The sequence below is a fragment of the Heteronotia binoei genome, chromosome 9 (genome assembly GCF_032191835.1).
Source record: "Heteronotia binoei isolate CCM8104 ecotype False Entrance Well chromosome 9, APGP_CSIRO_Hbin_v1, whole genome shotgun sequence".
Lineage (NCBI taxonomy): Eukaryota > Metazoa > Chordata > Lepidosauria > Squamata > Gekkonidae > Heteronotia > Heteronotia binoei.
This window is the reverse complement of record NC_083231.1, coordinates 46,407,485-46,424,673: the sequence shown is the minus strand read 5'-3', so window position 1 is coordinate 46,424,673 and position 17,189 is coordinate 46,407,485. Positions and strand designations below refer to the sequence as shown.

Below are 17,189 nucleotides of genomic sequence, written 5' to 3'. Positions count from 1 at the left end.
TATTAGCAGGAGACTAGTGTGTATGTATTCAAACTGTTATATAGTTCCCATATTGTTAGCTATTTGGGTATGAATCAACAAAATGTCAAGACACTAGAATATCCTATTTTTGGAATCTTTTGCATTATACTTGTTTGGGTTTATGTTAATCAGCTCCCTAGACTTTACTTCAGCAGGTCTTGGAAAGTGTGCAGTCAATAGGGCTCTTAAGGAAACACTGATGAGTGAATAATCCTGACACAGGACCCAGATGAGCATTTATTAAGGAAACGAATTAAATTATAGGAAGTCACTGAAGTGTAAACATGTTGCTTCCTTTTCTGAAATATATGAAGAGACTTTCATTCTGACAACATTTCAGTTACTGTTGTCTTGATCCTAAAGTGTGTTTTCTTGGAAATGATTCTTAGTTGGTTATTTTTGTGTGGTATGCTTGCCTGCAGTGCTGAATTTAAGTTAGTCTAGACAGTGGTGGACAAGTTCCAACCACCCTGAAAGCATCTTGGATTTGGTGTGGGCACCACTGTGAATTGTTTGTAGAGTTCAAGCTGTGCTGCCTTGCTAACACTTAACAGAAAATAAAATAAAAAACCCTAATAAACCCATAGGTCCAAATCAGACTAATAATTGTTTGTGGGCATTATGGTTGTCATATATCTTTACCTTTTTATATAGGCCATGGTGACCTTTCGTTTTTTCTTCTTCACCTTCCTCCTCTTACTGTCAGAGCTGGATTTATGCACAAACCTAGTAACCTGCCTACATCCTTGTATTTTGCCTGGCAAACTACTTGATTGTGTACTAGCTGGACTTCTTATTCACTTTAATGGGTTAGGTTGTTTGCACAGTTGCAGAACCATTGCTGTCTCCATATGATAAGTGCAAACAATGCTTTTCTCTGTGAAATTTTAAATACATATAATCAGAATAAGCTGTAAGTGGGGCAGACAAATAGCATTCCTGCCATTTAGGTACACAAAGAAAAATATGGGATTGGCTTACAGTTTAGGAGCATTTAATAGAAGTTTACAGAATAGAAACATGTGAACTGATGTTTTGCCAAATATGAGAGGTGGTGTAGCTCAGAGGAACTCTCTCATGCAAGTCTGTAATTTTAGCACTAAAAGTATGATCCAGGATTGTCTGAGTATGTGTGTGCACTCTGAAATTCAAACGGTATCCTCATTAAAATCCCAAGTTGATAAACTGAAAGTAGTATAGTTTGAAAACAAGTGTGGGGAGTGGGTATAAGAACTTTTCTAAATGGGAATAGATCATTCAGGGAACATGCTGTTGAAGTCTAAAAGGGACTTCAGGCTCATGAATCTTGGATCTACTTCGTGTTCAAAAACATGTACACTGGAACCCTAAACTGGCTTCTCCTTTTTTAAGGTGTTATAGTGCCATGTCCTAAGCTAGGGTTGCCAATCCCCAGGTGGGGGCAGGGGATCCCCCAGTTTGAAGGCCCTCCCTCTGCTTCAGGGTCATCAGAAAGCGGCGTGAGGAGAGGGAAATGTCTGCTGGGAACTCTATTTTTCCCTATGGAGACTTATTCCCATAGGAAATAATGGAGAATTGATCTGCGGGTATCTGGGGCTCGGGGTGTGTGTGTGTTTTTTTAGGTAGAGGCACCAAATTTGCAGCCTAGCATCCATTCTCTCCTCAAAACACCCTCCAAGTTTCAAAAAGATTGGACCAAGGGGTCCAATTCTATGAGCCCCGAAAGAAGGTGCCCCTATCATTCATTATTTCCAAATGGACAGAAGGCATTTAAAAGGTACATGGTCCCTTTAAATGTGATGTCCAGAACTCCCTTTGGAGTTCAGTTATGCTTGTCACACCCTTGCTCCTGGCTCCACCCCAGTGTCTCCTGGCTCCACCCCCAAAGTCTCCAGATATTTCTTGAATTGGCAACCCTATCCAAAGCAGAGTTACTTAGAAGAGTGATTCTACTTAGGAAGGCACTGAGAAAGCAGTTTGTGGTGTTAAGTTCTGAGATGGAGAAAATATAAAAAGAATTCAGATTCATGGGCTTCTTTAGATTACAACCTGAACAACTATACATTAGATAAGAAAATGTAAACTTCCAGTGATTATGCTATAAGGCTAATTTGTTTCTTTCCAATACTGAAAATGTCCTTCGTGGGGATTTTATAGATTTTTATAGTACTGCAGGACAAGAACAATGTACCTGGTTCTTGGTCGTTTACTCTCTTATCATTCCATCTACAGTTTATCCTGTAGCTACTTTGACCTGTTACCTAATTCTAAGCATACATACTTGGAAATGTCCCATTGTTTTCAATTTACATTTACTATGAAATAAGTGGGCTTATAATTATCGACTATGACTTACATAACTATTTTGTGTAGTCCATGTTTAAATATGGGAGGCTGGCTGCATTCAGAATATTATACTCTGCTATTACAGGATTCAAAACACAAATATTTATTGGAGTAAGCATAACATTGCTGTCAGGGAGACATTAGCAACTTCCTTTCTCCTCCCTCCAAAGTTGTCTGTAATTATATAGAAAAATATTAAGGTTATGAATGATACAAACAAATGAGCATTTTAAAGTTCCATTGATGTCACAAATTTTTGCTGAATTGTGCTCTTTTATGCAATCTGTAAAATAACTACTGTCAAACCAGTTGTGTTGGCCCTGATCCAGCTGTAGTTACAGACAGTCTCATTCAAGTGGTTACCTGTCAGAATCAGAGGGGAGGTGATTTCCCACCCCCCATCTGTCCAACTTCCGCTTTGCCACCACAGTGCCTCCCAGCTCGCCCAACCCCAGATTTGCCACAGTTTCCTGCCCCCAACTCTGACCTTCATTATTACCATCACTGTCCCAGGCATGACAACTCACCAGGTCAGGCACAGCACTTACACCCCTAGCACAAAATTGGGTACCCCGCCACTCAAAGAACCACCTTTATTTTCTGCACTTGTATGTGTGTTTATAAAGTGCTTTTCCATTAATAAGTTTGAGTTTTATTCTTGAATTTTCTTTAATAAAAACCATTCCATTAATCACCTCCTGGTTCATTTGAGAGTTCTGGGGGGGGGGGCAGGAAATCCCAGGTGGCATAGGTGGAGATTGTGCTTACCCGCCTCGTGCATAACTTAGGTCTCCTTGCTAATTCTCCCAACAAATTCAGAAGACCCTCACAACCACTTAGAGTAACACAGATCCCTGCCCTCATTTCTGCTGTTTCCCCCCAGTGAAGGTAGGGTTGTGCTGGCAGGCTGGGGTAGGGAGAGCTGCTCCCACTGAGGGAGCAAAACTGGGATTGGGAGGGCCAGTGAGCAGAGATCCACACCAAGCCTGGATTCTGGAGGGTTGTGTCCTCCTACCTCCCAACGAAGGTGCCCAGATGAAGTATGCCACTGCCTGGCTATGATGGTTTCTCCTCACTGCTCTAGCAGAGAAGTGATTTAGATTTTTTTTTTTTTTTGCAAACCTTGGGCCCCAAGTTTGCATCTCCATCTGTTCATTCTGGGAATTTAAGTATCCACAGGTCAGGGTACAGTGGCTATTAAATATATGATGACAACTACTGGCCCAGGCATTCATCCCTATTGACTTCTCAAGGTTTTCAATCCCCAATTGGGGGCAGGGATCCCTTGGTTTGGAGGCCATCCCACTGCTTCAGGGTTATCAGAAAGCGGGAGAGAGGGGAATGTCTGCTGGGCACGCTATTATATCCTATGGAGACTGGTTCCCAGAGGGTATAATGGAGAACTGATCCATGAGTATCTGGCTCTGGGGGTTGTTTTTTTGAGATAGAGGCAGCAAATTTTCAGAATAGCATCTGATGCCTCTCCTCAAAACACCCCCGATATTTCAAAAAGATTGGATCTGGGGGTCTAATTCTATGAGCCCCAACAGAAAGTGTACACATTTAAAGTGTAGTCCTTTAAATGAAATTGCCAGAACTCCCTTCAGAGTTCAATCGTGCTTGTCACACCATTGCTCCTGGCTCTCCCCCAAAAGTGTCCTGGTTCCACCTGCAAAGTCCCCACATATTTCTTGAGTCAGACCTGGCAACTCTGGTTAAATCAGTTCAGTTGGGCTCGGATATGTATTCACAATGCAGACAGCAGTACGCATCCAGAAGCTCACTGAAGGAAGATTAAAAAGCTGCTTTATACATGTGGATCTTTCTTTCTTGACTGGGATATGCAATATTCATACAAACAACCTGTGGAAATAACTCAAAAGCGCATTGTCCTGAATGGAAAATGATGGGGCAAGTATATTTTGTTTTAGCTGAAGACAGATGTAAGATTTTCAGTTTCTAGTAATTACCCATTTAAAATACACTTCAGGCTGTAAGACTCTCTTAGGAAATTAATTGAGGCTGAGGTGGTGTTGTGACAACGCTATGCTTTCCTTTCGGTCTCAGACTTGTTGTTTGTGGATTTGAACCAATGACCCATTTCTAGTACCCTGACCTATTATTTCCCATACTGGTTAATCACATGAGGGGAAAAAAGTTAACATTTGAAAATATAATTTTTTTTTAAAAAACTCATGTTATGAACATGCTTACATTCTCTGTGGACATTTTTTACTAACTAAATAACCGATTGGTCTCCTCTTATAAATAATCATGCCCAACTTATTCACACAAAATGAAAAATTCCTGCATAACTTCTTTCCACAATACTGTGAAATTACCCAACAATGTCCAGCTAACAGTTAAAGTTCAAAATATTAATTTTCTTTCTTGGCTGCTATATATAGACACTGAACATATAATGCACTGTTAAAATAGAAGGGAAGAGAGAAGCACTTTTTCCATTGCAGTTTATTTTAGCAGATGTTTTCTTTGTTTCCTCTCTTCCCCCCCCCCCCCATGACAACACACTAAGGGACTATGCTTCAAGCTCTATAGGGAACTAAAGCAACACTTACAGAACAACAGTTGCATCATCTATCATTTATCACCATTTAGATCCAAGTATTGTTGCAACTTTTAGACTTGATTGATGCCTCATAAACATAACTTTACTATTATTTATATGTATGGTTTGAGAATAACACTAAATTCCTTTTTGTACTCTTGAACATTCCTGGAAATGGAGGCAGCTAGTAGTGAGCCCTGCAAACAAAATCTTTCAAAACCAAATGGTGACAGAAATTTGGAAGCTGTTGGTGTACGACTTTAGAATGAAATGTGGAAAAATGAATAGGTGAAATTGCCCAGTCTGTTGCATTATACCAAAAATAATGATGGCCTGCCTCATTAATATCACTTCTTAGAAAAGTCAAGAAGTGTGGTAGCAGTAAGAGTAATACTTAATATTTATGCAGTGCTTTTTTTTACACAGTAAGGCCAAAGCAGTCATGCAGAAATGTTTAGTTTCTTTTACCAAAGTTTTTGCATTGCTGGTGGGTTTTTGTCTCTTGAGAAAGCCCATTGGTTTGTAGGGTTGCCAACCTCCAGGTGGGACAAACTCAGACCCACAATGCCATTGTAACCTGAGATTACTAAGAATGATGTACCAATGATTTGTAACAATTTAAATCAACACAGGTATATTTCCAAAGTCCAATGTACAAAATCCTTCCCTTGGCAACAACAATAATGTCCAGATTCAATAATGATGTTCACACACAAGTTCACAGTGGATATTCCAGTTTCATAAATCCCATAAATAATGTGAGAGGTCCATTAACTTTCACTGCCTGTTTCAGAGATTTCTTCAGGCTTGAGATTCTTAACAACTCCAAAAGGTAGTTCAAGATGTAAATTTACAAAATTCCAAAGGGACAGAAATGTCTCCATAATAGTCTTTCTATCAGGCAATTCTTAGATGACTCTTTGGTGGGGCCTGGAGATCTTCCGGTATTAGAAATCATTTCCAGGTGATGGAGATCAGTTCCCTGGAGAATATTTCTGTTTTGGAAGGCTTTATATGGCATTATAGCCCACTAAGGTACTATTCCTCCCTAGGTTCCTCCTTCCCTAGGCTCTGCCCCCCAAATCTCCAGGTACCTAAATTCTGAGGTGGCTCCAAAGCACTTCCCCGGCTATCTGGATGGCTGGGAAGAGCCTGGGGAGCAGCCAACAGGCTAACAAGCACTCTGGTAGCTCCTCCAGGGTGCATGCAGCCTGTCCCTGTTCTGGGGATGAGCTGCATGCTGTCAGGAGGCTCCCGGCCACTCCTTTTCCGGCCACCTCACTTCTGGAGTGGCTTGATGCTGCCCTGAGCGAGCCATCTGTTGTCAGCCTCTGTTTAACATACAGATATGAGTTTCAGAATCTGAGTCATTATGGAGTTACAATTGTGAAGTACTTGAGTAGAATTTAACATATCACCTTTGAGCCTGGAGATGACATATCATTCTTTACTTTTTTAATTAATAATTTTTCTATTTTGCAAAACTACAGAGTTTAAATCAGAAGTACAAACACAGAAAGATACTGGATACCTACCCTTCATTGAGCCTGCCAGCAATGAAGTGGGGTCTGGCATTATCTTGGAGTTACAGTTGATCTCCAGATTACAGAGATCACTTCCTTGGAGGATATGACAGTTTTAGAGGGTATCATCCCCGCTGAGCTCCCTCTTCTTTAAACTCTGCCCTCCTCGAGCACCACCCTCAAATCTCCAGGAATTTCCTAAACTAAAGTTAGCAACTCTGTCCCACATGTTAGCGAGCAGGTATCTTCCATGGATTATTCTATAGTTAAAATATAAAGATTATCCCCCTCTGTACATTTGCTATGAAAGCCTTAAACCAGATTTCCTTTTGTTTTGTACCCAGAGCTCTAGTGATTTTAAAACAGCAAAAGGACTGCTGTTTTAAAATTCTGTTTCTGATTACAGCATCAGCCTTACAAGATGATCCTCTCTGAGAACTTAAATGGATACACTGAAGCAAATGTTGGAGAGAGGTTTCCTATTAAGGGAGAGTGATGTAATGCCTGTGGAATACAGCCAGCTTCTCTCCACTCATTTTATTTATATTAGCTGCATACCAGAGAAAGATACCCCTAAAAACATGAGTGTGGCTTGCTATATTTAGCCAGGCTAGGTTAGTAATTCCAAGAGATTATGTTTATATGCAATGGAAAGATTTTTTTTAAAGGTATTTTCAGCATCTAAATTCAATCAAATAGTTTTAGCAAAACATTTTTAAAGGATCTTAAAACCATTGATGTTTGATGCTGTCTCTCTTGAGGCATGTAAAATAGTTACCCTTTTGACAAAAGCCTTGATCAATTCTCATACAGCTTCCCCTCCCCCTGCTATTTTGACATTTATCATTTTGTATTTAAAACCGGCATGTTGGTTGTAGAACACACCAATGCAACATCTAAGATTCAACTGATTACATTCTGTATCCTTTGCCCAATCCATTCTGGCAGGAACTCTTTTACATATTAGGCCACACACCCCTGATGTTAATCTGTCATCTTCCAGCTCTACAGGTTTAGGGGACTATGTAATTCACTGGATGCAGGCTAGGGCTACCAGTGCTTGGCTGTGGAGAAAGTTAAGTGTTCCAGCTCTTTTTAATAACTTCAGAGTAGAACAATAAATGCAGAATTTCCTGTCGCTGCAACATTGGATCAAGCTTGGGCAAAACCACACCTGCTGAATCTCTCCCTACTGTGCTGTTGTTAGAAACAAAACAATTCCCTTTGAGAAAGGAGGCAGAAGTCCTGGGCACATGTGGTCCTGGACCTGGTTCTCATTTGTCCTAGAAGCAAGGAGACATAGTTTATCTGATATAGCATGCTGAATAAGATGGATGACTTCTGATGGGCTTGAGTGGTAGTATGTGTGAATGTGGTGGCCTTGCTCTTGCAGAATTTCCTTTTGCTCTCCCTGATCAGTTTTGCCAACAGTGTGCTTCTTCCTGATTACAATAGTGCTGTTCTGAGACTTTGAACTTCTGAATCAATTTCATATCAACCTGAAAATGTTACCAAGGAGCAGTCTTGCATTAGAAATCTTCTACCATACTATAACAGGACAAAAAAAATTCATTTGCTTGCTACCTCTGGGACAATTTATTCACTTACTTATACAACACACAGATGTGCATATTTGTTTATTTCATTTCTGCTCCGCCTTTCTAGGTCCCCTGAGTGCCTCATAGTATTTTTTTTTGGGGGGGGGAGAGATTTCAGGGGCTTAACCAGGACATATTGAATCAGTTATTTGATGCTTGAAGGATATGCTAATAAGGGACTCCTCCAAATAACCTGGAACAAAGAAGAAAGAGATGTAAGACAAAGTCCTGATTCTCTGAGACCCAAACCAGAGAGAGCTGTTTATGTTCAAGCCAGTACATGCAAGCTGCAGAGTCTGGAGCCTCAAGTGTGAAGTGAACTTCCCAGCAGAACCATCAGCAATTGCTGGAGGAAGCTGTGAACTGCTCTCTGACCACTGTCACTCCCTAGTATCTCTGCATGATCACACTCATAGGGTTGCAAGGTCCAACTCAGAAAATACCTGGGGACTTTGAGGGTAGAGCCAGGAGACTTTCCCATTCCCTAAAATAAATAAAAATACAGCAATGCAGTTCCCCTGAATACAGTCTTCATTTCCTTGTCCCCCAGCAGCTGGCTGCAGTTCCACTAAATGAAAGTGAATACACCCATACAGACTCACAAAGCAGCCCAAATAAACACAATTTGCAAGCATACACTTTTGTGATCTCACTGGGGCAATTTACTCATGGGAGTTGCTGAATGTAACCATCTGCTGTATTTCCATCAACATCTTCAGACTAACACAGGAAACGAAAGGTTCTAGTTTACTATGCAGAGGACTTCTGAAAGGGATGTAAAACAAATGGAGAGACTGGGCTGTCTTCCTTTCTCACAGCTTCAGACTCACCAGGAACAGCCATGTGGTATGTGTTGTCTGGGGGCTTGCCCCACCCCCATTCAGCCTCCCTCTTACTGAGATTTAAAGGCACATACACCTTCCAAGGTTCCAAGTGTCTTTTAAGCTTCCAAGCTTTTTCTAAGCCTTCCAAAGTGGAAAGGCACATCATGGCTGTTGGTGTGGGGCTCCCCTCCCAGCCAGCTGACTGGTGGTAGGGAGGAGCCTACAAAACTGGGGGGCTGTCAAGCCTAACCACTCAGCATTTTTGTTCATCTATGTTCTTCATCATGTATGGTAACTGAGGATGATGGAACAGCAGGAAATTTTTTTATGCAAGGAAGAGCAGTGTAATTTTTATGCAAGGTTAATTTTGCTTCTCTGGGTTCCTTTCTTGCATGTTCTTTTGAACTTTGCTGATGAAACCAGAACAGGTTATGTGTTGGCAGCCACTAAAATGCAGTGAAATCCTTAACTGCACCTCTAAGCCTGAATCAAAAGAAACTGTAGTTCAGTGGTATTAAGGTGAAACTGCACAAGGCAAAAAATTCTTCTGTGTGCATCTGCTAAGATATGAACCGTGCTATCCGAAGCATACTTACACACTTCTAAATCCATTTAAGTCTGTAGGCTCAAAAAGGCATAATTTTATATAGGATTGTACTGTAAAGCTCAGAGCAGTTTGTTAGAAAATACTGATGAGAATATTTTGCATTGGCCCAGAGGGTTTTTTTTAAAAAATAAATTCCCCAAATTCCACAGAGTGCTAATAACTCTTCTGGTTAAGCTCATCTTAATTTTAAATCCAAAAATAAACTGTAATTGAAATAGTTGGTTTAAAAATATCCCAGTGTTAGTGTTTCTGATACCAGGTTCCAAAGAACTGTATATCTTTTGTAGGATTGTAACAGACATTGCTAATGTATGAAGTATTGTCTGGATGGTAAACAACTACAGAGATGTGTAATTACTTCTTGTTTAACAAATATTTCCCATTTGAACTAAAAAGATAAAAACGGCCTTGTGTCTGACTTTTCTGTTGAGCCACTCTTCACATATTTTGGACACAATCTTGCCAAAATTATGCAGTGTGAATTTTTCAACAAGGCAGTTGAGCATGTAAAATTCAGTGAGACCAGAGTGCTTGATTATGACTGAACTATCCTCTGTGTCATGTTCTCTTCTTCTGAATTGTGCTGTGTCATACTCTGCTTCTAAAATGAGTGACTTCAAACAGGCATATCTTATTTATTTTACTTTAGATTTTTATCCCACCCTCTCTGCAAGCGGACTCAGGGTGGCTAACAACAGAAATACAGGAGGCTTTAAATCTATTTGAATATAGGCATGGACAGTGATAAGTAATGGCTTTGATAGTACAAACTCATATGTGAGTTATGTAATATGCTTGGGGTATTACTGTGTTTATCTACACCATATGTCAAAGATGCTGCAGAACCCATGTCCACAGTAGACCTTTACGTGTGTTTAGTATGTCCATGGAAATGGAATGGGGGCTAGGGTCCTGGTGGCAACTGACACATCCACAATGCATCCTCCCCCACACACACACACACACAAAAAGTCTTGAGAATAATTTGAATGATATTTTAAAATTATACAGCAATAAATCATGAATGTGTGTGGGCATGGATGCACCAAAGATATGAAAGTGGAGGCAATCAGAAGCTGGGCTTTTGTAACTTGTAGATGACTCCTCCTTGTCCTTTCATACCTGCTAACTCTTCATGTCCTCAAGCCTTTCTTCCCTGTCATACCCAAAACCTTGCCTAAAACATTCATGCAAGTTCTGGAAAATGAGTATTTTAGAACCAGTGCTAAAAACATAAATGCCTGCAAGTTTGCCTAGTAAGCCGCCTGTAAGTCGCCCTGAGCCTGCTTCGGCTGGGTGGGCGGGGTATCAATAAAATATTTATTTATTTATTTATTTTAGTTTGTGAATAGTACCTTCAACTGTAGCATAAATGCATTATGCAGGGGGTTGAACTAGATGATCCTGGATATGTAGCATCTAACTGGTCCCTGGTTGGTTCGTGTCATGCGGCTGAAGAAATCAACAAAACAGCCTCTCTCTTACTCTCATTTTTTACAATTTTTTTAATCGATGATCTTGCCCAGCTACAATTTTATTAACCAGTTGAATTCTGTGTGCATGTTGTTATTGTTGCGCTGGTTTACGCTGAGGTTGTGGTGATGACAACTACTGTGCCAAGAGTGAGTTGGGCACCCAGGCTTGGTTGAAGCAATAAGAGAGGGAAGAGTTGGCTCTTCCAGGTACCAAGTAGTCATTCAAGCTGTCCATATTGAAGCATGTTTCCCACAGTGGCATCCTTCTGTTGCTTGTTTTATTAGCTCCTGAAGAAATTCTCCCATTTAGCTCACTGGACAATTCCCCATCATTCTTATCCATGAATGTCAGACTGGACAGCTAAACTAGGAAAAACCATTAACAGGAGGAAAGCCTAGAACCTTGTTTTTCTCCTGAAAATTGTTGGCATTCTGGTTATTTGTCCGTTTCCACCACTATGGATTGCACCAAGCTGTCTCCTTTCAGTAGAGAAGATCTTCTTGCCTTTCTGAGTGGTGTGATGAGCAACTGTGACGGTCGTTGCTAAATGAGAACCATTGGTTGCCTTTTCCACAAACTGACTCAACTTGCCTTTGCCACAAACTGACTCAACTTCATCACAGATTACATCAACTGGTCAATAAATTGTTTGCTTATCTGATCGATATTGCCATACATATCCAGTGCTCCATTAGTCTGTTTTAATAGGGCCCTTTTGCTCCTGAGCCTGATTTATGAAGTGGAGGCCTGCTTATAAGCCCTGTTTGCATCACTGGCACTGTCATCCAGATTGGAAGCAGCATCACGCAAGACTTTCTGAACAAGTGACAAGATGATACCAGATATACTTGCCTTTGGCGATTCATGCCGAGAAGGCTCTTGCAGCCCACCTGTCCCTGGAGGACATTTGGAAGATGGGCTTCCTCCAGGCCGGTCATAATTAGAATCCCTATGTGCATAGCTAGAGGAAGTGGCATGTGGCTCATGAGATGCTTCCTTTGTTTTTTCTATTAGGTGTTGCTGTATCAGTTTTAATGCCATTCCAAAAATGTCTTTTGCATGCACATCCAATGACCAAGGCTTTTCTGAACCACCATCATAAGACCCTGTTGTTGGAACTTTTTCAGAACTGGGCACAGGATGGCGTGTGGTCTTGCTGCTGCTACTTTCCAGTTTATTCTGGATTTCCTGACGTGCCTTTTGAACCACCAGGGAGCAAAGTTTAGTGACATAGCTGGAAGTACCACTTTCTTGGCTTACTCTTTGACCACTGGAGCTACTTGAAGGCAACTTTTCAGATGCAAGGGTGTAGGCATTAGTTTTACGAGAGCCAGTTGCAGGTGACAGTGCATGTTGAAATCCAATGGCATATTTCTGAAGGTCATTGCTTAGCCAACTCACAATGTTGAGCTCTTCAGTGGAGCCTTGCTTGAAAAGGCAGACGGCACCTTCAGTATTATTGGGGTTGTTTTTCTCATTGTCTTTTATTACAATAACTTCTTTCTCCTCCAAACTGCCCAGATCAAGTTCATTAAATCCTCTCCGATCTTTATCCTTTACGTTTAGGCTGCAGACATCAACGAAGCATATCATTTTACGGTCCTGGTCCTTCTGTCCTTCAGGGCTGTAGTGGTTTACTTTACATACAGCTGCCCCACTGCGTAACCAGTCGATTTCTTGAGTCATCTTTGGTGTGTTAAGGTAGAATTGCAACCAGGGCCATAGAGTGTTCTTCTGTTAGATGAGCAGCTTTGATCCTGCCAGACTCAAGGTGTTGCCTCCCCTCTCAGCTTTCCATGCTCTTCTACCAGTAAATGGGATTTGTGCCTGTGTGGACAAATGGTTTCTATGACAGCAATGACATCATAAAGCATCAGTATCTTCAGCCAATCAGTGAGGCATCTGGGCAATATTTTAAGAATAGCTTGCAAAAGAGAAGGCAGGACCTTCCCCACATGTAAAAAGAAGGAGTAGATACTGCTTAAAAAAATTGTACAATCCACATTCTAGAATCTTAGAATTCAAGGATCATAGCACTGGAATGTACTTAGATTATCTAATAGAGATTCTGCTTTAAAATTGTTGGGTTGAAAGGTTACAAACTTGAAAGAAGGGATTTTCTGTTTAAAACTGAGGATTGTGTCCTTTTACAAACTGGAATAACTACCCATGATTCCTAAATTGGAAAAAAAAAAAAGGATCTCATATATGAAAAAGAAAGCTGATAAGGAGAGTGTGGCTGGTCCTCTGTTCCATCATCCAGCTAAATTAGATGTCTGTTCTGTGAGGTTAGTTCAACAACATTATTGAGTAAGAATGTTTTTAAATTATCAAAGTATTTCCCAAAGGATATGGCTGTTTTGCTTGTGAATGTTTGTATAAAGGGGAGAATTTCTGTTGTGTTCTTCCATTCTAAGACTTGAGCAGAGTAGAAATAATACTGCCTGCCAAGTTTTCCCTGCTGTGCCAAACCTTTAAAAGAACAGGAGCTATGTAATTTAAAAAAAAAATCTATACATTTTGCACCCTCCACAACAAATTTGGGATATACTCTTTTGGGACAAGTTTGATAGCAGCATTATTAGTCTAGCTGTGTTATGGACTGAACATTTAGTAGATTCTGAATATAAACTTGAGCACAATTTTTCCTTTTTCTGGTAACCCTGCTTTGTTATTTTAATCAGTACTTTAAAAAATATCCTTAGTACACTGTTTGGTAACATTGTGTGTTTTCACCGTCTCTGGCCATATTGTTGCTTTTCGTTTCCTCAGGACAAACATTAGCTTGAGGCCTTGTCAGATAAGGAAACAAAAGCAGAAAATGAGCATGAATACAGTTGCTGGGTTTGGAGATGATAAGACAGGAAAAGAAGAATTAGTGCAGGATATCCTTAATAATGTTCTTTATGAGTGCAGCTGGAACCTCTTTTTAAGTTCTCTAAAAAAAAGCTTAATTGCAGATGTTTGATGAATGCCACACTGATGTCACAATTTAATGTAGAATTAGGTGCCTTTTAGAACTATGGACATTAATGTCATAAGCATATTTAACAGGACATATTAATTTCTGGAGATGTTCAGTGAATCAGAGACCTTTTTCCTTTTTTCCCCTAAACATGAGGGTTTTTTATTTTATTCTCTTCCCCCCCCCTCCCTTTTTTAAAGCAAAATATAATCACGAATAATGAATGCTCTTTGCTTATTTCTACTATCAAGCTTTTACTAGCAAATAGATAGAAGGGATGGTTTTAAAAGAATAAAATTGTTTAATTTATGGAGTATGTTTGTTAATTAACTGATCAAAATGTATGTGTGGTTGTATCCATGTAACTTTTTCATGAACTTTGCATAGTATTAAACAATGCTTTTATATTTGGTTATTCACAGCATCTACATGAATAGGCACTTTTTCAGAGGAGCTAAGCAGATCATATTTATTGTTTGAAATATAATGGGAATTATGGTTAAGGATGAGGTTCGCTCTAATATTGTCTTATGGCTCCATCAGAAGTTTTTGATTCTATTAATTTAGAACTCAGTTGAGACTAGAACCAATTTCTCACTAGGCTTGTTCCAATCTCAGAGCCCTTTTTCCCCTGGTGCTTCTGTCTGATTTCACACAAGCTGCCGCAGAGCTGCAACTTGCCCCGCCTCTTTCCTGCAGCAAGCAAGATCCTCTGAAAACTGGTTTCTGCTTGCCACGGGAAAGAGGCGGGGCAAGTCACAGTCTCATGGCAGCTTGTGCAAAATCAGACAGAAGCACCATGGGGAAAAGGGCTCCAAGACCAGAACAAGCCTAGTGAGAAATCGGTCTAGGATTTTCTCTCTTCCTACCAGTGTTAAATTAGCAGTACTTTTTTAGTTTAAGATTTTTTAAAAAAAGGTATTGATTAATTAAAATAAGATTGCACTGACTTCCACCAATTCGCTCCTCAGGACTTAAGAGAACCTCCAAAATGGTTCTGGGAGCAGTGAGAATTACCACAAAAAGGGTCTGTAAATAAGTATCAGAAAGGAAGGAAATTCAGTGATAACATAAACGATTGCTATTTGCAAATGCTTGTGGAGGTTGTCTTCCCAAATGTTCAAGTTTTTCATAGCAATATCACATACGGTTACCAACCTCCAGGTGGTGGCTGGAGATTCCCTGCTTCAACAACTCATTTCCAGGTGACAGAGGTCAGTTCACCTAGAAAGAATGGCTACTTTGGAAGGTGGGCTTTAATAGCACTATACCCCACTGAAGTCCATCCCCCCCCCAAAAAAAAACCCTGCCCTCCTCAGGCTCCACCCTCAGAATCTCCAGGTGTTCTTCAACCTGGAGCTGGCAACCCTACATACTATACCTCTTGCTTTTCTTGACCCACTGTTTGCAGTTATTTTTCTTGACCCACCCTCTATACATGTATGTATCTGGGTGCACTGGAAGTGTGTGACAGTCTTTTAATTTTTTTTTAACATCCTAACATTATTATGCCCTGAAATCTGAACCACTTGGTTTTGCTCCAAAAAAGTCTGATGGGGCCTGGAACACATTGTATCTGTTCCAACAAAACTCTGGAATGGATCTTACAGTGTGTTCTGGGCATACAAACAGGCATCTAGCATATCTTCTCCTTGCATAGTGCTTCTTGATCCAAACCCACAAGAATGTAGCAGGCCCCAGCTGAAGTCCAGAAATCATTCCATCACAACTGGCATCTGGCTTCCAGCCAAACTCTGTTTGATTGAGGAATTTAGACAGATTTCAGTTCAATCCCCACTAAAGCTATTTGCCCCATCTTCCCACAGGTCCTTTTTTGTCAAATCATTTGGTGTAACAAAGCCTCTTCCACCCAGGTATAGGAGCATCTGGGTCATGCTGTTTGTGGGAAGTACATTTGCAAAAATGCTTCAGAGGCCTAAAGGTGTATAGTAGGCATGCATGTGGAACCAGTCAGGGGCAACTAGCAGGTTACATTCTTGTATCACCACATTCTGTATTATCATAATCAGGCATTTCCAGCTGTCTCTGCCCAGGTTCCAAACAGGACGGCTTGATCCTCACTGATAGGGTTGCCAGATCCTACCTGACTGCTGATGGAGGGAGCCTTGGTCTCATGCAGGGCATGATATCATATTGCTGATGCTGGGGGCGATGGTCTATTTTTTGGGCAAAACTCTATGGTTTGTAGCTGATTTTACCATGGAGTTTTGCCCAAAAACTAGAGCATGAGCAATGTGATATCACTTCCAGGTGACATCATCATCACCTTTCACACTAGTTGGAGCTGGCTGGTGGCAGCACCCTGCAAAAGTAATGGGTGTCTGGCAATCTTATTCACTGAGTGAGTTGCAGCCTTTCCAAAGGCTTCTATGTGCCATTGTTTTAGAGGCTTATCTTAATTATATTTATATGGATGAAGGTTTGTGACATTGTACAGAAAGCAGCAATCAGCACCATCCCAAAGAAAAAGAAATGCAAGAAGGCAGCTGTCTGATAAGGCTTTACAAATAGCTGAAGAAAGAAGGAAAGTGAAAGGCAAAGGTAAAAAGGAAAGATTCATCCAACTGAATGCAGATTTCCAGAGAACAGCAAGGAGAAATAAGGAGGCCTTCCTGAAGGAACAATGCAAAGCAATAGAGGAAAATAATAGAATGAGAAGGACAAGAGAAAATTGGAGAAATCAAGGGAACGTTTCATGCAAAGATGGCCATGATAAAGGACAAAAATGGTAGGGACCTAACAGAAGCAGAAGAGATCAGGAAGAGGTGGCAAGAATACACAGAAGAATTATACAAGAAAGATCTCAATGTGCTTGACAACTATGACAGCGGACCTTGAGCCAGACATCCTGGAGTGTGAAGTCAAATGGGCCTTAGAAAGAATTACTAACAACAAAGCAAGCGGAGATTTTGGTATCCCAGTTGAGCTATTCAAAGTCCTAAAAGATGATACTGTTAAAGTGCAAACATTATGTTAGCAAATTTGGAAAACACAACAGTGGCCACAGGATTGGATTGATCAGTTTATATTCCAATTCCAAAGAAGAGTAATGCAAGGAATGTTCAAACTATCATACCATTGCAGTCATTTCAGATGCCAGCAAGGTCATGTTAAAGATCCTACAAGCTAGGCTTCAGCAGTATGTCAATCGGGAACTACTAGAAGTTCAAGCTGGGTTTCAGAGAGGTCGAGGAACTAGAGATCAAATTGCCAACGTTCGCTGGATTATGAAGAAAGCACAGGAATATCAGGAAAATGTC

At 40.6% G+C, this 17,189-nt stretch overlaps 2 protein-coding genes across 4 annotated transcripts in view; one reads left to right on the top strand and one right to left on the bottom strand.

Annotated features, from left to right (window-relative positions):
• Positions 1-17,189, top strand: part of PALLD (palladin, cytoskeletal associated protein) — a 301,808-nt gene that overhangs the window by 231,391 nt on the left and 53,228 nt on the right. The gene's annotated exons all lie outside the window — the stretch shown is intronic.
• On the bottom strand, positions 11,537-12,796 carry LOC132577080 (A-kinase anchor protein 4-like). Its single transcript, XM_060246551.1, has one exon. The coding sequence runs from the start codon at positions 12,627-12,629 to the stop codon at positions 11,676-11,678; it is 954 nt and encodes a 317-aa protein (XP_060102534.1). The 5' UTR covers positions 12,630-12,796; the 3' UTR covers positions 11,537-11,675.

Bases quoted from the DNA above. Each gene is read 5' to 3' on its own strand.
- LOC132577080 (XM_060246551.1), bottom strand. From the start codon at position 12,629: ATGACTCAAGAAATCGACTGGTTACGCAGTGGGGCAGCTGTATGTAAA.